Below are 21,449 nucleotides of genomic sequence, written 5' to 3'. Positions count from 1 at the left end.
TTTGCGATATAGACTCCACAGTTGGCTCTACTCTCATGCTAGTGGTACATTACGCATCGCTTCTAATTCACCTATGCGGCATTGATCGCCGGCAAGGGCAAACGTTGTAATTAAATGTTGTCCATCGCGAGGAAAACAGCGCAGTTGGTGGGACGTAAAAAAGGTGCTGACGGCAGCTGCCCTGGCTGCATCTCCCGTTTCCTCCCCGTTTATCATCGACGATGCCCAGAATCTCATTTTCCAGTGCCGAATGGCACTTGGGTACATGATTATCCGTACTGGGGTTCGGATCCTACGTAGAAGTGTACTATGGTAGAGGGCAAGGAGCTGCGACCCACTAAAACGCCATTAGAAAGCTTCTTTCTGTCAGGACCCTGCGTCCCTACCGTGTGTAGTCGGCTTGGCGGCATGCCGTCAATCAAATCAGCGAAACGCCATGCTTCCGCCTCCCGCCTCTTACCCCCGAACACTGCTACCGCCAAAAGGGGCTCTTTGGTTGCCGTTGTCTACTGTCCACCAACTTGCTATAATGACTCTTCATACCCTCGCACTCCATCATAACAGGACGACTTTCCGCAACGTGGTCCTAGGACGCCTGCCCATGCATAATTACGGCGCGGACTGATCCAACCTGCGTCTCTTCTGGACAGACGACCTTAAGCTGGTCGGTCCAACTAGGATAAAACTCCCGCCTCTTCTATCTGTCTCCCTCTCGCACCACGCTATCATCCCAGGCTCTCACATTGTTAGAGCCGGTATCTTTGTGCTAAGCCTAGAGTTTGTTGATGCCTCCTTTCCCCTCCGATATGCATCGGATCGCAGCATGCGACGCCGCTTTTGCTTTAGCATGTACCAGCATGCTAGGGTGCTCGAACCTGTCCGAGCTTCTTCGTGTCACCTTCATCTGAATAGCTCATGAAGCCTAGATCCCCACATCTTCAGGTGCTAAAAGTTACATGATAAGTTTTTATTGGCAGAGCTGATTGGTGACTTACACCCGTATAACCTTCTTCTCCATAGGAATATCAAGGCACCCCCCGGCCTCTCTTGCAGGCCCTCCCCTCTGAAGCTTGCCTGATACCCTCTGTATCACAATGGCAGCCTAGAATTCCTTACACCCCTCAAGTTCTCTGTCTTCTTTTTTCCTCGGGGTCAACATCGACCAGACAGGAGGTCTTTTTGGCTCAATCTGAGCCATCCCGACAAGCTCCTAGTAGCTGATTCCTCGTGATAGTCTCCTCTTTCGTCTACCACTTGGCCGGAATCATGGTGTTGCAGTGGCACATTGGTTCCTCAGTTCTACTGAAAACCATCATTTTCATAATCGCCTGCCTAGTCTTGTATGCCAGTCAGCATCCCGCCCTTGACAGGTTCGAGCACCGTATATCGGACCTTGACCTGACCCTCCAGCTGCCGAAAACAGGGCTCGACTTTGGGAGCAACAGGAGCGACCACCGTTCTTTTTACACTTCAGAAGCCGCCCAACGGTTCTGTAAGCACCACGGCTACTCCGTCTTCACTCCACAACCAGATGTTGGCCAGCGGAAGGTCTATGACCTCTTTATGGTCAACACAGAACTGGACTGGATGGAGGTACGCCTAAACACGACCTACCACCACGTTGATTACTTCATCATTGTTGAATCCCCCAAAACGTTTACAGGCAAGCCGAAGCCTCTTACCATCAAGGAGAACTGGGACAGGTTCAAGCCCTACCATGACAAGCTCATCTACCATCAGCTTGAATTCCCACCAGACTTTAACCCCACAAGGTCTTGGGACTACGAAGACCTCCAACGCAATGCTATGTACAGCCAAGTCTTCCCTAGACTCGCTGGCAAACAAGCCCCTGTGTATGGAGACGTTATTCTCGTAGCCGACGTCGACGAGATTGCCCGGCCCGAGACGCTTCTGGTCCTTAGAACATGTCATTTCCCTCGCCGACTCACGTTGCATAGCCGGTTCTACTACTACAGTTTCCAGTTCCTCCACACGGGGCCCGAATGGAACCACCCGCAGGCAACCTACTTCCAGGGCTCACGCACCATCTCGCCAGCGAACCTCCGAACGGGAGATGGCGGCTTCAAGCCCCTATACGATCTGGAAAAGGGCAATCTGGCCAATGCTTGCTGGCATTGCTCCAGCTGCTTCGCAACGGTCGAGGAGTTCCTAACCAAGATGGCCTCCTTCTCCCACGAATGGATGAATGGCGAGCGGTTTCGAGACAAAGATCGGATCGCAGACGCGATCAGAAACGGCAAAGACCTATGGGGAAGAGCCATTGATCAGTTCGAGCGCCTCGAGAATAATACAGACGTGCCAGGCATGTTGCTAGGTGAACCAAAACGGTTCAGCTACATGCTAAATCGGGATGGGCCTTCGGCCGGGTTCACGGACTACCCTTGATTCGTTATTGATTCTCCGATATTTCTTTTCCTAGACTTTCATGTCGTTGGTTCTATAGGGTCGTGGCGTAGAGCTCGGATAGCTTTGTCAGCGCACAGTAAGGGATATCAAGAAGGCGGGGACTGCATTGGGCGCGATGGTTTGAGGGTCATTGGTTTTCCTCTTTTGACAAACACTGGTGATATAAGGAAGGAGTTAGGTATAACACGGTGCTGGTGTTGGTCTGGATATCTACAACTACCTGGGTGCAAGATTGGCTGCAAGATATATGCTGTGCCGACCAGTTGCGAAATCATCCCCTGTATAAGTGTAGTTTCATTTTACTTCATTTGTACTTCATTTTCTGAAAGACATTCTAGAATTTCCACTTGTCTGGCTTGGGCTAATCCAAGGACAAATTTGTTTTGGCGCCAGGTGGCTGCCAGTGGTGTGTCGTGGCGCATAGGAGGGGAGCACAGCGACCTGACAGGGCCGTCACCGGAGGCGGCGTGTTCAGTGGGGTTTCATCGAGTTCTGTTTCCCCTCCATCCGTGTGGGGTGGGGGAGCTATCCACTGTAGCGTGTCAACTATCACCAGGAATTCCCTTGCAGTCATCGTGGTATCGTATCTATACACAGCTGGCTTGACCCGGGCTTCGAGGGCCCAGGCTTAGTGGCTTGTCCGGCTCTCCAAACCTGGAATAAAAAAAAGGGAGGAAGATCCTGCCAAATTCACCTTCATCATCTTCTCCCTGTACAGCAGCTTGCCTACCAGAAAGCGACGTCTTTTCCCCCTGTGACAAGAGCCCAAGAAACAGACAACGCACGCCGGCATGGCATCCATGCCCGCAGCGATGCGGAAGAGTCGGTTGGGCGACCAATCAGTGCGTCCCGAAGCTTCAGAGACCGATGCATCGACGCGCGATGCGCTGGCACTTATGGCCTGTGTGTCTCCGTCCGCGCAGTCGCAGCTCCGGAAAGGAGTGACAGAAAAAATGACGGGACAGAGAGGAAGGGAGTCATGGGAAAGGAGAGAAACGGATAAAGAGAAGGGGACAAAAATACTCATGTCCCCCTCCATCGCTTCTGCCCTTCTACCTCTTTTTCTTCTCCTCCTTTCTTGCCTGCTGAACAAAACACCACGCCCCCTACATGCCACCTTTGCGACCAACTCCTGGGCTTGACTACCGATTTTAGCCCTCCGTTCCTACCACGCACACAACATGTATGCACGGCATCTCGCCTTACCTCGCTTCTTTTCTCTTCTTCTTTTCCCTCAAATCAGGTCTTCTGGGGCCACTTCCAATAAGCTTTAGCTTCTGTATCCGTTCCAGGCAATCTGAGCGCATCCAGCGCTGTGCCTCAAGAGCTCAGCGTTGTGTCCACTCCATGTCGGCACAGTTTCGCCGCCGATGCTACCTTCATCCAAATTCCTAGGTGGTTCCTCCTGCGTCGAATATTTACGAAGAGAACCACAATTCACACAAGTGATCAAGCGATCGCGCGTCAGTCATGATAGTCATTGATCTACTCTCGTAGCATCGTCATCGTCAACCGCTCCTTCCTCTGCTCCGCCCACTCACTGTCTTCTGCTTAGCTCTAACAGCCGTGCCGAACTCAGTCCTTGCGCCCGGGAGCATCTCGAACCAGATATCCCGGCCAAAGAAATTCTGCTATGACGAAACAGCCGCCCTGCTCCAAAACATGGACCCTGCGACCTCCTTAGTCCTGTCCAAGAAAAACCTCCCTTGTGTGCGATATGGTGAAAATTTAACACGGCTGAGCAGGCTCGTTGGCTCTACTGATGCTGTCGCAGACCGACCGAGAACGCCAAAGTCTTCGCAAATTATGTCAACAAATCGATAGGCCATGCTTCGTCAAATCCATGCCTGGCTCGAAGCCCTTTTCTTCCATGTTTTGAAACCCATCCCCATCCATGGTGTTCACCTCGTCTCTCCGGAGACTGGACGAGGAAGAGCGGGAAAGAGCTGTTTGAGTTGCAGACAAACAGGCCTCCCAGCAAGCAAAGACAGACAATTCATCTGTTTGCCCATTTCATGAGCCACTGAATCACGGCATCCAAGTTCGTCTCCTCTTTAGCGCTGATCCCGTAGCAGCAGACTTCGCGGTGGCCTATAGACTTCAGATCCAACGCATCGATCAACTCATCGACCGACAGTTTTTCCGGGAGGTCCGACTTGTTACCCAGAACGAGGAGCGGTATCTCTCTCAACGATGCTTGCCCCATTAGAGCATGAAGCTCATCGCGAGCTTGCTGCAACACATCCATATCGGCAATATCGACGATGAAGACGATAGCGTTCACACCGCGACAGTATCTTTCCCACATTGTCCGGAACCGAGGCTGTCCGCCAATATCCCAGCACTTTAGTGTAACGTGCCCTCGTTGTACCCGCTTCATGTTGAATCCGACTGTCGGGATCGAGCTACATGACGTCTTAGTTAGCCGAGAACGCCGCTAGCCGAGACTGCCACACCAAAAGCCACACATGTGTCGCCTTCGAGGCATCAATAAGATGGGAAGATCGCTTACTCGATAGTGAACTCGCCACCCTGGAAAGGTAGAAGTTAGCAAACGGAGGACACATCATCGATGACGAAAAGAAGAAGCTTGGATAACTCCGGCCGACTTACCGCGAGGACTCGTAAGAGGGATGTTTTACCAGCATTTTGCAGGCCGATCATCGTCACATCCATCTCCGTCGCCCTGTCACGCAAGTCAGTATATAAACAAATTACCATCGCCGTGACTGAGGGGCAGGATGAGCGCAACGGCAGCGGGGTAAGGTCAGAGCGCGCGGGCCGTTGTCGGTCGCTGGGAATCACCCCGCTGCCCATCACCACAACACAACATACTCACCAAAACGTCCGCAATAACCAATCGTACACTTTCCGGAATAGCCCCGCCATAATGCCGGTTGATGACCGCGATGCGCTTGCGCAAACAGAAACGTAGTGTACCGTAGATGTCCAGAACGATAGTCGCAGAGGGTCTACGATCTTGAAACCAGTCACGACCCGAAAATATAGTATGTCGCGCAGAGGGAGTTGGTCGTCGGAGCGCCCACGATGTCTCGCTCAAATGTGGACAGGACGGCAAGACGGTGAGAAGGGAGACAGGCGGGTGGGGTTCTCGTTTTGATGCTTGATTATTGGGTGCGCTGAGACGACTGTCAAAGTAGGAATAAAATGTCTTTTATGACCCGTGATAACCGATCAAATCCCGCAAGTCAAGTCTCGAGCATCGATGAGGCGGTCCTCTGTGCGATGATGGGGGCGGAAGGGTAGGTAGAGGGAGGCTTGAAGGTCCGCTCACTCTCGTTGGCGGGTGATGACAAGCAAGGAGCAGCACTGCGCAGCGGTGCAGCGGGCGGGAACCAGTTGAGCCAGGTGACGCTTGGCCCGGTCTGGCCTGTCCTAGGCCTACGAGGGCGGAGATACAGAGGTCCCCACCAAAAGACGGGATGGAGGGGGTCCAATGTGGACTGGGTCAGGATGTGCAGAACAAGGTACCTTGACCCTGGCCGCACCTTGGGGCACAAGCTGTAGGATGAACCGTGCCGGGCGAGGAGAGAGCGGATGGAAGACGATTTGAGAACAACCGCGTCGACAGGGCCTGTAGCGGTTAGGACTAGGGTTTCATTCGTTTGTTTTTGCCAGGTGCTGTGGAGCTTGCAACAGTAGCCGCGAGAAAGGGCTGAAAGATGAAGAACGACGGATCAGTGAGTATGCCAGACCCGTGCATGTGAGTTCGGGTATGCAAACTGCACTGTTGGCGATGACGGTGGCGGCAGCGGAACCAGCAGGGGTGACGCCGAACGCAGTAAAGGAGCAAAAAAGCGGCAAGGCTTGGACGCAGAGGTAGCGATTTTCTATCACCTGCTGTCGCTTTGCCTATGACGGGCTGACTCCCAGTCGAGGTTGATTATTCTCTGGTATTGGGGGCACAAGTTACCAGGCCTGCAGAACCTAGATTGCGCTAAGGCGGGGTGGGCGGGATGTAGCCGGTGTTCGTATCTGAAGCGGTGCTTGTGATCCGAAAAAGGTGCAATGATGGGTTTTGGGCAGCAGAGAAGGGGCTGCCACGGAACGGATCGAAAGTAACTCTCCTTAATCATGTGAGAGCGGCCTTTGTTGTCTCAGCCCGGCCTGAATCCAAGATAAGACAGAGTTAAGCAATCTGCTTGAATTGGCGAGACTGTGTTTTGCGCCCTTGTTTGTATCGAGGGTAAGGTAAGGTAAGGTAAGGTAAGGTAAGGTAAGGTAAGGTAAGGTAAGGTAAGGTAAGGTAAGGTAAGGTAAGGTTACGATAGTACGTTAGCTGGCGGCGGGGCCAGCCAGACAAGACCTCTTAAGGGATAGAAGTGCGCAAGATAGGACACCCTAGATAACGAAATCTCAAAATCTATCGCTTTGGCAATGGTAATCTGTAGGTGAACCAAGACGGTGCTGTGAGATGAAATTCATCAGCCTCCTTACGGGTGGACAGCGTTCGGCGTTTAATGACGTTCGTGACTGTGATAGAGCCTGTAATGGGCGGCTCGCCACAAGGGTAAATCTTTGGCGGCAAATGTTGAAGGACTCGGATTTGGAAGCGCTGCGGGCCCAGGTGCTGCTGAGACTGGCACAGCCGGGGTGGGTAAATGAAATGGAGTTCGAAACGTGCTGGGAAACAGAGTGCAGGAAGCAGGGTATTTAGCAAAAAGGTAGATACAGGAAGGTCAGCCAATTCAGGTTAGGCAAGCATGAGGTTGATCTAGGCAGTCAGAGGCAAGCTTGAAGAGGCAGGGTAGGTAACCAATCTGATAAACCACGGGCAAGTCACCTCGGAACACACGAGAGCTAGACTGTCTTTCTACGTCTACCTTGCCCATCAACTTGCCTTTTAGGAGGGCCAAACCCATGTTAAGAAATTAAGGCTGTAACGCCAAATGGCACGTCTAACAGGTGAGAGGTTTGTAGACTGGGTAGGCAGAGGTGGTAGTGGATGTTATGCATCACACAGCAGTAGCCAGCAAGCCCAAGTCCTGGGGCGACTCTTGAGTCTCCATCACTGGGCTTCGTTTGCACCATCCCAAGGTGCCTTAAAATGCAGCGCCTTAGTACCTTGGTCCATAATTTGGGCCTCGGAGCAGCGCAAGTTGGGCTGCAAGCCACCCCCCGTGTTACGCCATTTCCCGTCCTAATCAGCACCCGCGGTTGGCCATCACTGAAGCTGGCTTTGGATTATGTATGTGCTAAGCTCTGCCTCGGAAAACTTCCTAGTTGCCGGAAGGGTGAAAATGAATGTTCACATTGGCGGGGACGACTGAGGAGGGATGATGGCAGCTGAGGCAGCATGGCCACCTTTATGCACGAAGACCTTACCTTGCCTGACGACATCATGCACATCAGATCGACTTCTAAAGCACAAGACATGTACACTAAGATCTACTCGCTTCAATTCATACTCCGAGGCTCATCGTCCGGTTGACGACAACATCGCCATCCCCAAACATTTCCTCAATGACAACTGTTGGGACGATTGTCAATTTCTGGCATGAGCTGTTAAACCTTGCCGTATATTCTGGCTGAACCCCAGTTACCGTCCGTCTGAGAGGATGCACAATGCTCAAGCGGCTGCCGTCCAGTCTTCCGGCCCGTTAGACGAAATCTAAAATTCACTTTCCATTGAAAGTTAGTAGCTGAAGCTACCGGCTTGTTTGGTATGCTACTTTTTGCCATCATTTGGTCAATATCAATCAAGTTACCGTCGCGACCCGTAATCTATGAAAGAGCGCTCATCTAAAAGCTCAGAAATAAATCGCTTGTGACACAGCCCGAAGCCGCTGGAAGCCGTGTAATCAGATTTAAAGTTAGTGCAGCCACTCGCACGGTTAGAACGAGGTGCTTCGCTGGCCTACGTTCACTGCAGAAACCGAATTTGCCCATGTCACCTACTGGGCACGATGCCACAAACATCCAGCCTGAATGATGCACTTCGCCCCGCAGTTTCGATAAGACACAGTTTGTACACTGTAGCAGATAACGGCCTGATCCGTTACGAGCGTCCCACCGCCATTGGCTGTCTCATTTTTCCGCTCCATATCTCCATAATAATTTTTTTGTTTTCACCAGGACCTAACAGTCGCAAGCCTCTTCTTTTGGCCCAGCAAACCGGCGCTGTAGGAGAAGTTCATGTTCATCCGGACTCTGTCGCCTTCGTCCTGCACAGAACGACAATCTATACTCACTGTCGTACTTGCATGACATAGCTCCTGGTACGGCCGCCCTCTCACGTCTATTGCGCTGCTTCACCAGCTGATTGCGCCGAAGGCAGGCGAACAAACAAGCGAACATGGCTCCCTCGGCGACCAATACCGAATGGGATCACCAGTACAACACCCTCCGCCGCGAAAATCTCTTTCGAAACCCTCCTAAGGATCATACCGCCTATCCTGCTCTGCAAGAGGCCGTCAGCCCCCACATTGATTCTTTCAATGCCTTGTTCAGGGCTGATGGCAAGAGCCTCCTCGCTCGAGGCCTAGAAGACATTGGGGTCAAGACTTATCTCGATGGCGACGACCGAGCCGGCCTTGAGGGCAAGAATCGCCTAACCATCAGGTATAAGGGCGTTTCACTTCAGAAGTCTCAACTGCCACCCTCGAACAAATTCGCCCGGAACCGTGAGATTCTCCCGTCAGAATGCAGAGAACGTCACTGTACCTACCGAGGTAGACTGTCTGCCACTTTTGAGTACAGGATCAATGATGGCGACCCTAAGGAGTTTGTTCGCGAGCTTGGTCAGGTGCCCATTATGGTTAAGGTAACCACATTCGATGATGCGTTCCACACTCATGAGTACATTGCTGACGTTTTATCATGCAGTCTAACCGGTGCCATTTAGAAGGCAATTCGCCTGCCCAGCTGGTGCAGAAGAAGGAGGAGTCCGAAGAGTTGGGCGGCTACTTTATTGTGAACGGTAATGAGAAGATCATTCGCATGCTGCAGGTCAATCGGAGGAACTTCCCAATGGCTATCAACCGTCCGAGTTTCCAAAACCGTGGTCACGGCTACACCCCATATGGTATTATCCTTCGCTCGGTTCGGCCCGACGAGACATCACAGACCAATGTTTTACACTACTTGAGCGACGGCAACATGACCTTCCGATTCTCCTGGAGAAAGAATGAGTATCTAGTCCCGGTCATGATGATTCTCAAGGCGCTGGTGGAGACGAACGACCGAGAGATATTCGAGGGACTTATCGGATTGTCCAACTCCAAATCGGCCAAGAACACCTTCCTTACCGACCGCGTTGAACTACTTCTCCGTACCTACAAGTCATATGGCCTCCACAGCAAGACTGAGACAAGGGCCTACTTGGGTGAGAAGTTCCGCGTTGTGCTGGGCGTTCCAGACACCATGTCCAACTACGATGTTGGTACCGAGTTTTTGCGCAAAATTGTCCTTGTACACTTGGGCAACGTGAACGTTACCGAAAAGGAAGACAACGACAAGTTCCGAATGCTGCTGTTCATGATCAGAAAGCTCTACGCCCTCGTTGCCGGCGACTGTGCTGTAGACAACCCGGATGCTGTCCAAAACCAGGAGGTATTGCTCGGTGGCTTCCTCTACGGCATGATCATTAAAGAGCGACTTGAAGAATTTCTTACCACCGCTGTCCGACTTTCACTCCGAGAATGGTGCAGGAAACACCCAGCTACGCCCTTTACGTCCCAGGACTTCGCCAAAGAGTTCCCAGCCAACATCTTTAGACACGCTAACGAGAACGTCGGAAATGGCTTGGAATATTTCCTTTCGACAGGCAATTTGACAAGTCCGTCAGGACTTGACTTGCAACAGACAGCTGGTTTCACTGTTGTTGCGGAAAAGCTCAACTTCCTTCGTTTTATCAGTCATTTCCGGATGATCCACAGAGGTGCTTTCTTTGCTGAGTTGAAAACAACAACAGTCCGAAAGCTTTTGCCTGAGTCTTGGGGCTTTATGTGTCCAGTACACACCCCTGACGGTGCTCCCTGCGGTTTGTTGAACCATCTAGCACACAAATGCAAGATCATGACTGAAGCTGTCGATGCGTCCAAGATCCCGGCTCTCGTTGCAGAGTTGGGCGCTGTGGAGGTATCCTCCGCTGCGACAGATGAGAGTGTCGTTGTCATGCTCGATGGACGGATTGTCGGCTTCTGTACGCCTCGCGAGTCGCTGCGAATTGCAGATACCCTCCGACACTGGAAGGTCGAGGGCACTCACGGTGTACCCCTGCACCTTGAGATTGGATACGTTCCTCCTTCCAATGGTGGTTCCTACCCCGGTATTTACTTGGCATCTGCGCCCGCGCGTATGGTCAGACCTGTCAAGTATCTTCCCTTGGACAAGGAAGATTTTGTCGGACCTCATGAACAGCCCTACATGTCGATTGCCGTTGTTGAAAATGAGATTGTATCAGGAGAATCGACGCATGTGGAGTTCTCCCCGACCAACATGCTGTCTATTCTCGCCAACATGACTCCTTTCTCAGACTTTAACCAATCGCCTAGAAACATGTACCAATGTCAGATGGGTAAACAGACCATGGGAACACCAGGAGCTGCTCTACGCTACAGAACGGACAACAAGATGTACCGATTACAGAGTGGGCAGACACCTGTCGTGCGATCGCCTTTGCACAACACCTACGGTTTTGACAACTTCCCTAACGGTACCAACGCCGTTGTTGCAGTTATCTCGTACACGGGTTACGACATGGACGACGCTATGATTCTTAACAAGTCAGCGCACGAAAGAGGATTTGGACACGGTACCATTTACAAGACAAAGAAGGTCACTCTCAAGGACGAGTCTCGGACAAGGGCTGTCAAAAACATCTCCAAACTATTTGGCTTTGCTCCGGGTGGGTTCGTAAAAGGACACTACCGTGCCCTGCTCGACGAAGATGGTTTGCCCTATGTCGGCAGAATGGTTCAGGAAGGAGACGTTCTCTGCGCATGGCATACAGTGTCAGCAGACTACAACGGAAAATTGATCAACCTCGATGGACAAACTCACTACGAGAAGTACAAGGAGTCCGAGACAGCTTTCATTGAAGAAGTCCGCGTCATTGGCAGTGAGACTGGTAACGAGCCCGCTCAGACCGTTTCCATCAAGCTCAGAATTCCCCGATCTCCTGTGATCGGTGACAAGTTCTCTTCCCGTCACGGACAAAAGGGTGTTGCCTCTCAGAAGTGGCCGGCCATCGACATGCCTTTCTCTGAGTCTGGCATCCAACCTGACGTTATCATCAACCCCCATGCCTTCCCTTCTCGTATGACCATTGGTATGTTCGTCGAGTCGCTCGCTGGAAAAGCCGGCGCTCTTCATGGGCTGGCGCAGGATTCGACGCCATTCAAGTTCAACGAAGAGAATACGGCGGCAGATTACTTCGGCCACCAACTGATGAAGGCTGGTTACAACTATCACGGCAACGAACCTATGTACTCGGGTATCACTGGCGAGGAGCTGGCAGCCGATATTTACGTCGGCGTCGTCTACTATCAGCGTCTTCGTCACATGGTTAACGATAAGTACCAGGTGCGAACTACGGGACCGGTTGTGCCAACCACAGGACAACCTATCAAGGGAAGAAAGCGTGGTGGTGGTATTCGTGTGGGAGAAATGGAGCGTGACGCGCTGCTCGCACATGGTACGGCCTTCCTGCTGCAGGACAGACTGCTCAACTGCTCAGATTACACCAAAACCTGGATTTGCCGAACTTGTGGCTCGTTCCTCTCGGTTCAACCGACAGTCTCGCCATTTGTGGGCAAGAAGAAGCAAGTCACAACAGTCCGGTGCAGAAACTGTGCAACTCAGCTCGATGCCGGTGACGCTGCAAGTGCTGCGAAAGTGGAGGGAGAGATTTGGGAGGACGGTCAAGGCAACCAGTGGGTTGGGGGCGAGAACACGACGATGGTTGTCGTTCCTGGTGCGCTCAAGTTCCTGGATGTCGAGTTGGCAGCTATGGGTGTAAAGCTCAAGTATCGTGTTGACTCTCGTGACGCACCTCGCAAGGGCCCATTGAAGCCCATGTCATCATTACCTTAGACGGCGTTCGGTAGGCAAAAGAAGGCGGCTACCTCTGTAATTTGACCATGACACTATTTCACCAGAATTTGATGATTACGTGTGCTCCCTGTGACATAACATTTGACCGTGGCTTTGCCATTGCTTCCTTCCTGATTCGAATTTTTCGACCTCGAGTTGCCCGGCAAGAGCTGGCCGCGCCCGTAAGAGAGACAATCAAGTAAGGTGGTTTGACAAACAATCTTGCATCGAGAGAGCCAGTATGGTTCCGCCCAGCATGCTTGGCCTCATTATGTGACCCCTCGTTTGTGATATGCAGACGGCCAAATGCGAAGTACCATCGTAGCACAGCAATGTCAGTAGCCATCCTGCGAGGGCTCTTCAAGTTGGAAGCCGGCTCAGATCCGAGGATACATTGCGCAAGCCTCCTGGTATGGAGTTGCTAAACCTGGCGGCGTGCCTAAGTATCGAGCCATCTAATCAGCAAGACGAGGCCCACAAGCTTGCTAGTGTCAAAGCTCCATTCAGGCAAGTCAAACAGAAAGGAACTGTCTTAATAAGCAACAAATAGAAGGCTTGCAATAGATCCAATATACAGTGTCAAGAGTGATTGATTGATTGAAATGGCCAGTTTTGTGCGGCAGAAGAAGCCATGTCGGTACTGACCATCTGCTAAACTTAACTTGAGATGATGCCATAGATGATTCTCCTGTTGGGTGAGCCGAGATATTTTGTTTCGTTGGGTATCCTGAAGTGAATTGTAGGCAAGTCTCTTGGAAGGAGGATACTGTGAAGGACAATTGGTGTAACACAGTAAACTCGTGGCGGGAAATGCAGATTACCGCATGCATTCTGTTTGTTCCAAGTCAAATCACGTCTCGGCTACGGTGATATCTGTCTAACCCCAAGCGTAGTTGTGCCTGACCATCCGCTGTAGTCTCATTGAGGTCCTCCTACCTTCCGACATTGGCGTAAGAACGAGCGGCGGAGGAAACAATGTCCAAGTGCCTCCCGAGCCAGGAGCTTCTGGTCCAAATCCGCTCCATCGGTTCCTGTCAACGGGCATTGTAAAACCGTCTTTCTTCGGCTTGGTCGATTAGAACTCCATCTATCCATTGGGTAATGCCTTTCATTATCTCCAATCCGAAGTATCAGTTCAGCCCAATCTCAGGCTGCCACAAATCTCGCTCAAGTCTCCAGGTGTGACCGTTAGCACATGAAAATGGCGTCCAAGGTCGCCATCTGGATGTCAATCATCCTCGCGACCATTACAGCGGCCGCCCCCTACTCTTCAACCTACAATTATGGCTTCGATGCTGGAAACTTGGTCAAACGTCAAACGCAGCAACCCATAATTGTCAGCAGACTGCCCTCGATCAACGGAACTGTTCCGGCTCGACCGGAGATTAGAGAGATGAAGCAAAACCCCTACAAGTGGAATCTTTTCCTACTTTCCATGAGCATGTTGCAATACACGGACCAGAATGATCAGCTTTCTTGGTATCAGATCGCAGGCAAGTATTTGAAGAACTAAACGTTGGCTATTAGACTCCTAACATTAGGAAGGTATTCATGGCGTTCCTTTCACCCCGTGGAATGGCGTCTCAGGCGCCCCAGGGGTTAATGACCGAGGTTACTGCACCCACATGTCTATCCTGTTTCCGCCATGGCACCGCATTTATCTTTCTCTTTATGAGGTTAGATGACTCTCTTCCAGTGCCTCGATACAATCTACTGACACCGCGGCAGCAAGTTATCTTTCGTCTTATCCAAATGATTGCAAGTTGGTTTACGGATCCCATTGAACGAGCAGTTTATCGTGCCGCTGCCACCGAATTCCGGATTCCATATTGGGACTGGGCTATGACACCACCGCCCGGGGAGAGCACATTCATGCCCGAATTCGAAGCACCTGGTATCCAAGTTTACGGCCCCAATGGATGGCAGTTCATCGCGAATCCCCTTCACAGCTATAAATTTCGTCCACTAGATCCCGAGGTGTTTTCTGAAGGAGATGTAAGCTACACTTCATCGCCGAAATCTCCAAGCACTAAAAGTAGCAGTTTCCAACCTGGACAGAGACCAAGCGAGCGCCCTTCGAAACAATGGACAACCGCAGCATAGCGCACGCCATCGACCATGCTAGACCGGCCCTGCAGGAGAGACTATATATTCTTTTGTCTAACTACAAGGATTACGGACCCTTCAGCAACAAGTACTGGAGCACCGCCACCAACCAGTCTCAGTTCGACTCTGTTGAGGCACTTCATGATGCGATGCATGTGTTGGTTGGAAACCGTGGCCATATGTTCTACATCCAGTACTCGGCCTTTGATCCAATTTTCTTCCTTCATCATACCATGATAGACAGGGTTGTCATGATGTGGCAAGCTCTGAACCCGACATCATGGGTAACGCCTCAGGTCGGAATGGAGCATTCATTCACCATGCCACCAGGGGAAATTCAGAATATCACAACAGACCTGAAGCCCTTCTACGCAAATGCCAGCGGCGGTTTTTGGAATTCGGCAATGGCAAGGGACACATTACCCTTCGGATATTCGTATGCAGAGACGACTCCTGTTCAGGAGAAGTGGAGTTCTGAAGATCGCGCCCGGCTCATTGAGACGATCAATCGGCTATATGGATCATCCAGTCCATCGAGTCTAAGCCAGAAGCGTAGAAGAATCTTGCCAAGAAGGGGGGGCGAGGCCATTTCACAAATTCGCAAAGGCATTGTATTAGATGAAGCTGTGACGGATTTTTTAGAGGGGCCCGACGTTGTTACAAAGTCGATCAACGAAGGCAACTTGTACACTGAATGGATCGCCAACGTGCACGTGTCAAACGGGGCGCTGAATGGTTCGTTTGCAATTCACTTCTTCCTTGGCCAGGTTCCTCGGGACATAGGGCTATGGTTAGTAGCTCCGAGTTTAGTTGGATCGATGAACGTCTTTGCCATGAAAAACATGGGCACTGGCCACCACATGTCTGGAACAGTTCCGTTAACATCAGCTTTGATGCGAATGGTGTCTGCGGGAAGAATCAAGGGGCTCGGTCTGGATCATGTGAAACCATTCCTGCAGGCGTTTCTTCAGGTTCGCATTGTCGGAGAGGACGGAGTCGAAGTAGACGTGAACTCCTTGAAGAGTCTATATGTTCACATAGTAAGTTCTCAGGTCCAAGAGGCTAGGCATGCATGGGAGCTTCCAAGCTGGGGTCCTGTAATTGAACGGTTCAAGTTGAAAATTAGTCAATAGTAGTACCCTGATAAGGGTGCAGCAATTAATTGTAACAGGCAGCCAGAATTCTGCGCTAATTTTTCTTTCCTGGAACATGTTTCCCCCCCTAAACACCGTTAGTCGTAATTGCAATACAACAAGCCTCTTCAAGTTTGTGTCTCTTCAGGGGAGCCATGTGGGGTCACGTGGCAGTCAACTCGAGGTGTCGCTGATTTCATCAGCCACCACAGCCTGCGCTGTAGCCCCACTTCCTAGATACGGGATAGGAACTTTTCCGAAGCTTCAGCCTTCTGCATCTGAGGCTCTGGACTGCCAACCAGGTCCACCAACAAGTCGCGACAACCTCGTAGTCAGCCATTCTACTACAGCACGCTCGCAACACACGAAAGCCGCCAAGATGAAGCTCGTCAGGTAAGTTTCTTCAGCCTCACATTCTTTCCTCGGTCTGTGTGCTGAGCATCCATTTGCAAAGACCGCCGTGAATACACCCGAAATAGCTAACCTAGATTTCCACCACCAGGTTTTTGATGAAGTGTGCCAACGAGACGGTGACAATTGAGCTCAAAAATGGTCAGTACTTGCCCTAGAATCCCCTTTCATACAGTATGAAACGCTGGGCGAATCGTGTTTTCCGAACAACTTGGGCTGACGCGTTCTTGCCTACAGGCACCATTGTCCACGGTACCATCACCTCCGTCTCGCCGCAGATGAACACGGCGCTGCGCACCGTCAAGATGACGCCAAAGGGCCAGGATGCTGTGTCCCTTGACACCATGAACATTCGCGGCTCTACGATCCGATACTTTATCCTACCAGACTCCCTGCCGCTAGACACGCTCCTTATCGACGACGCGCCGAAACCCAAGAACAAGGCGCGAAAGGAGGCTGAGCGTGGCGGCCGCGGAGGCAGGGGTGGCCCGAGAGGACGCGGCCGTGGCCGGGGACGTGGTCGCGGTCGGGGTTAGACGGAGTCTGGGAGGAAGAATATGCCTTCTAGATCAGCAGACGGGCACGCATGCACACCAAGTTACGGGCGCTAAGAATGGAGGTCCGCGAAAGTTTGTTGTGTTATTGATCGGGGAAGTGAATGCAGATACTTGGGCTGGGCTTGGAGGGGGGTAATTCTGCAGCCCCCCCCAGATACGAAAATCCGCGATTACTTCTCAGCTTGGCCCAGAGCATAAAAGTACCTTATGCATCAAGACGAACCGGATGCTATTTAGGCGTTGGGGGAAGGTTGGGAAATCAAGACTTCAGTTCCAATGCAAATATCCACTGCCAGCGACGGCAGCATTATCGTTACTATAGCCAGGTCTCCCGAGGTCTTCGGCAAATATGACCAGATACTGCTCAGAAAGTAAAGACCAAAACAAAGCACATGTATTTCCGCATCAGGGCAACGTTTGCTCTTCCTTCCATACCCTAATGATCTGCAACTTCTCCCATCCTGCCTGTTTTCCACTCTCGCCAACCGTGACGGCCTTCCAACTACTACCAAACCCTTCAATGCGGCTCTTCACCTCCTGTGGTTTGTTCTGTGCACAGAGCAGGATGTAAGCACAACCTTTCGTAGAAAGAATGGCGGGCAACGCCTCGATCAACCGGTCAGTTGTCTCCATCCCATCCTTTCCACCCGCATAAGATAACGACAGTAGGTATGAGTCCTCATCGAATGTTGTCTTCCTCTCACCAATCATTAAAGTTTCAGACGACTGGTCTGGAAGCTCAGGTGAGGGTACGTATGGCGGGTTAAAGACGAGGATATCTACAACCCCGTCACGCCAGGGAGATGTCAAGTCACCCATCATCGCGCCGAGCCAGGCATTGGAGCTGGTATTCCGATTCTCATCTTGGGCGCACTTGACCGTGCCATTTGTTGCGCGGCATGCAAAGACGTTTAGGTCCACGCCCGCAGTGAGGACATTCCGGGTGCCAAACAGTTTCTCCGTTTGAGCGGCGATAAACCCCACGACTACGCCAGAACCGGTGCCGACTTCGACCACCAAGGGGGCAGGAGCGTTTTGTCCGCCAAAGCGAGATGTCAGGAAGGCAGTTTCTGAGGGGGCTGAGAGTGTGTCGAGCAAGAGGTACGAATCCTCGGCCGGCTCGTAGACCCTCTCGAAGGGAACATGAGATGTGTCTGGTGTAGGCAGCATGGTCGTATGTTGTCTGACAGTCACGTCAGTTGCGTGCGTCTGATATAAGAGGAACTGGCGAATCTGACAGAAATTCGCTGTCGAGGACACAGCCGACGCCGGGATTTTGCGAAGGAAGAGAAGACACCCACTAGTTGTACCGTATATAAAATTTCACAATAGGTGAGACTCTTTAAAAAAAAAAAAAAAAAAAAAAAAAAACCTTCCTCAATGCAGGTTACTATTGTTCTTATAAAACTACTTTTCGTTTGAATGCCCAGAAAGTAAAAGAATGGTGCTGGCCGTGGGCAGTTGAAAAATCACCGTCGAGTCAAAATCCCACATTCAAAGGAAATGTGGGGTCACGGCTCAACAGCTAGAGGCAGAAGTGTGTCTCAACAATTAGATATGAACAACATCCGCACAGAAACAAATTTCAATATGTTTTCGTCATATAATGTTTCGTATTTACAACATCAGCATATACTTATTGAAAGAACACAACCTAACAAAGAGGTAGTGCTACTTCTAATCGACGATGCCCTCAGGTAGGAAGCTAATGTAATCTAGAGGAGCCACTTCCGGGCCGTCAGGAGTTCCAACAATTTTCAGAGTATCGCCCTTCTGAATCTTGATGCCTGGGAAGTTAATGCGTATGGCCGAGTGTCCATCCAGGAATTCAGACGGCCAGTGGCCTAGCCTTTCTTCGCTGTTACCCCTCCATTGGCCAATCACCTGATCGTTGATGGACAGCACATATGAACACTTTCCTCTGATAACGTCAAAGTAATTGACAGCCACAGTGTAAGTGCCTGAATCGAAATTTATGGTGGTGGTTGCTGTTCCTGCGGTCGTGTTGGAGCTGGTGACAATGGCCTTGTAGCCAGACGCTGTTTCAAACGGATCAACGTCCACAACCTTGTACCCATCCAGGGTCATGTTCTCCGCCTCAATTCGGTACTTGTAGTTGCCCACACGACCAGCACTGTCAGCAATACCGGACATGTTCCAGTAGAAGTTGTTGACGGCATCGCGCCAGACGATAGAGTGACCAGCCTGGTATTTGAGTTTGAAGAGGACGTGCTCGTAACGCTCCTCATCGATGTGGTCTTTGAGCGACTCCCACAACGGCACAAAGGTCTGGGCCGTGGCCGCACCCTCATAGTGCGCGTCGTAGAAGTGCTGAATGACGGTCTTTCCGCTCTTCAACACGTGGGTGTATGGGACGTGGTGGAACCAAAGCAACAGATCATCCGGTGTGGACTCAATGTTCTCATATATCTCTGCCACTTCAGGCGGATACTGGCCGGCGTTACCAGTGCCGTTCTTCACTGTCCTATCCATACCGATACTAACCCCGTCCGCCCTTGTCCACTGTCCCCAGCCGTTGTTATCCTGCGATCTATAGACAGTTAATCGAAGAAAAACTGGTTGGGAAGGATGCTAGCGCAAAAAAACTTACCTCGGCGATGGTCCGTAATGAGCGTACAAGATGTCCGTTAGTGTTTGAATGCCAAGATTACCGCTGTAGCCCTCATAGGCAGGCCAGCTTTCCATGGACATCTTAGTGATAGTGTCGATGACGGCGCGGTTGGTGCCAAAAGTCAGACGGGCCCAGTCCTGGACAATAGTGACGACATCGTCAGTCGGGTTCCAGGCCATCTTGCCGTAGGCATAAAGGTTAGACATAGCCAGATGGCTGCCGAGCCAGGTGGTGTTGGCGCCGACGTTTACAACACCAGCATATCCAGTGAGTGTCTTGTTGAAACGCTTGCCCGAAAGAATATCGCGAACGACGGATGGCTGGCCACCAATGCGCAAGTCAAAGTCCAGAATAGTCTTCCACAAAGGAGGGAGGTAGACTAGATGGTCTTGTTGACCAAGGTACTCCTGGGAGATTTGCAGTTCGATGGCCATGTTTGTGTGCTCAAGGTTGGCGAAGAGAGGTGACACGGGCTCGCGGACCTGGAAATCGATTGGGCCATATTTGATCTGGACCACAACGTTGTCATCAAACTTCCCGTCCAGTTCCTTGAAGAACTCAACGGCGGCGTTTGCGCGGTCAGCATGCCAATCAGTCCAGTCCAACTTGTCATAGACAAAGGCCCGGAACATTACGATGCCTTTTTGGAAGCCGTGATTCTTCAACTCCTTGGCGAAAAGGTTTGCGCCATCTGCAAGCGTTCTGTTGTAGGTAATCGGGCCAGGCTGGCCTTCAGAGTTGGCCTTGACGAGGTACCCACACAGGTCTGGAATGCGAGAGTAAAGCTGCTCAGTGATATTACCCCACCAGGCAATGACGGTCTCGTCAAGGGGATCAAATGTTGAGAGACCGCCGAGAGTTTGGGGCGAGGCAAAGTTCAGAGAGATGCCGACCTGAACACCCCAAGGTCTGAAGGCATCGGCAATTCTCTTTAACCCGTCCATATTCTCTGGCGAAAGGAGAATAGGGTTGGCATTAACATTGTTGATGATGATTCCGTTGATTCTAATCGAAGCTAGCAGGCGGCCGTATTGGGAGACGCGGGTCATATCGCTGACAACCTTGAGGTTCTCAAAGAAAATGGAAACTCCTCCATACTGTATAGGTCAGTGATGTGTAAAAACGTGGCAACGATTCTTAAGGGGACCAAGGGACTTACACCGCGCTCGATGCTACCATGAGTCCCGGTACCGTCCATGTTGTCCCATTGGTTGGCCCAACGGATTTTCGCAGACGGGTTGGTAGCATACGCAACATCACTGAAGTTACCCTGTGCCAACAAACTCAGGTATTCAAAAGCGCCATAGAGAGCACCCCTCTCGTTCTGACCCAGAATTTTGACCGAGTCGCCCTTGGCACTTAGCCAGAAGCCATCTTCGATGAGATCAGCCTCGACAGAATTGTCACCGCAAGTTGCGACGTAGTCGTCAAGGGTGGCGACAACGATGGAAGAGCCAGCACAAGCGTCCTTCCCGACGGTAATATCCTTGCCGAAGATGCCCTTGTAGCCTTTCTGCAACTCGGATAGAGCGGACGAGATTGGTCCGTTTTCTGTGGCGTTGAGCCCGATGGTGACAGAGGGAAGGTTGTCTACGACGCCAGCAGTCTTGCAATCTGGCAGTCTAGCGTAGCGCAGCCAGCCATCGAGACCATCCTCGGCAGCAGCGAGGCTGACCAGAGACGCAAACAAAAGAATCTTCCGCATAGTTTATGCTTCTGAGAGTGACCAGTTGGAGAAGCGCCTGCTGTATACATTTCTACATGGTATATTGGGGTGCTATTGCTTATAAGAGGAAAAGCTCTCACCACGATGTGGAGAGCCATTCAGATCTTCAACCAACCAAGAAACACCTTCTGCAATACAGCTTGAGCGGGCCACGGACGGGGCATCCATCGGCAATGGCAATATCGCATTCAGGCTAAAAGCCGCCGACATATTGACTCTTGGCTCGGAGTGGATAGAATCGAAGCATGTCCAGGCTTTAGTCGAAATAAGTCTAGATGGACCCAGCGGCAGTGTGACCCTTGATTTCGAGTCTAAAGTGTGACGTGCGGAGAATTTGGCACTAACATCTTAAGAGGTAAGAGGAAATGAGCATAAAAAGAAAGTCGACCAGAATCGGGATG

The 21,449-nt window shown here is 51.3% G+C and overlaps 6 protein-coding genes across 6 annotated transcripts; 3 read left to right on the top strand and 3 right to left on the bottom strand.

Annotated features, from left to right (window-relative positions):
- Window positions 1–1,266: 1,266 nt before the first annotated feature.
- CTRU02_206005 (glycosyl transferase family 17 protein) lies at window positions 1,267–2,406 on the top strand (the record flags this gene model as incomplete). The annotated part of the gene is made up of 1 exon (XM_036723081.1): window positions 1,267–2,406. One exon carries the CDS (start codon window positions 1,267–1,269, stop codon window positions 2,404–2,406), a length of 1,140 nt encoding a protein of 379 aa, XP_036585380.1.
- A 2,017-nt stretch (window positions 2,407–4,423) lies between these two features.
- CTRU02_206004 (ADP-ribosylation factor family protein) lies at window positions 4,424–5,103 on the bottom strand (the record flags this gene model as incomplete). The annotated part of the gene is made up of 3 exons (XM_036723080.2): window positions 4,424–4,832; window positions 4,940–4,959; window positions 5,041–5,103. 3 exons carry the CDS (start codon window positions 5,101–5,103, stop codon window positions 4,424–4,426), a joined length of 492 nt encoding a protein of 163 aa, XP_036585379.2.
- A 3,640-nt stretch (window positions 5,104–8,743) lies between these two features.
- CTRU02_206003 (DNA-directed RNA polymerase i subunit beta) lies at window positions 8,744–12,483 on the top strand (the record flags this gene model as incomplete). Its single annotated transcript, XM_036723079.1, has 2 exons — window positions 8,744–9,211; window positions 9,274–12,483. The coding sequence occupies 2 exons, from the start codon at window positions 8,744–8,746 to the stop codon at window positions 12,481–12,483; spliced, it is 3,678 nt and encodes a 1,225-aa protein (XP_036585378.1).
- A 1,201-nt stretch (window positions 12,484–13,684) lies between these two features.
- Window positions 13,685–16,669, top strand: CTRU02_206001 (uncharacterized protein; the record flags this gene model as incomplete). Its single annotated transcript, XM_070204642.1, has 6 exons — window positions 13,685–13,976; window positions 14,029–14,159; window positions 14,212–14,478; window positions 14,526–15,629; window positions 16,211–16,274; window positions 16,371–16,669. The coding sequence occupies 6 exons, from the start codon at window positions 13,685–13,687 to the stop codon at window positions 16,667–16,669; spliced, it is 2,157 nt and encodes a 718-aa protein (XP_070061746.1).
- A 426-nt stretch (window positions 16,670–17,095) lies between these two features.
- On the bottom strand, window positions 17,096–17,860 carry CTRU02_206002 (n -glutamine methyltransferase mtq2; the record flags this gene model as incomplete). Its single annotated transcript, XM_036723078.1, has 1 exon — window positions 17,096–17,860. One exon carries the CDS (start codon window positions 17,858–17,860, stop codon window positions 17,096–17,098), a length of 765 nt encoding a protein of 254 aa, XP_036585375.1.
- A 507-nt stretch (window positions 17,861–18,367) lies between these two features.
- Window positions 18,368–21,027, bottom strand: CTRU02_206000 (alpha-glucuronidase; the record flags this gene model as incomplete). Its single annotated transcript, XM_036723076.1, has 3 exons — window positions 18,368–19,241; window positions 19,302–20,419; window positions 20,482–21,027. The coding sequence occupies 3 exons, from the start codon at window positions 21,025–21,027 to the stop codon at window positions 18,368–18,370; spliced, it is 2,538 nt and encodes an 845-aa protein (XP_036585374.1).
- Between the last annotated feature and the right edge of the window lie 422 nt (window positions 21,028–21,449).

The sequence above is a fragment of the Colletotrichum truncatum genome (genome assembly GCF_014235925.2).
Source record: "Colletotrichum truncatum strain CMES1059 chromosome Unknown Contig_0003, whole genome shotgun sequence".
NCBI lineage: Eukaryota > Fungi > Ascomycota > Sordariomycetes > Glomerellales > Glomerellaceae > Colletotrichum > Colletotrichum truncatum.
This window is presented reverse-complemented; position numbering and strand designations above follow the sequence as displayed.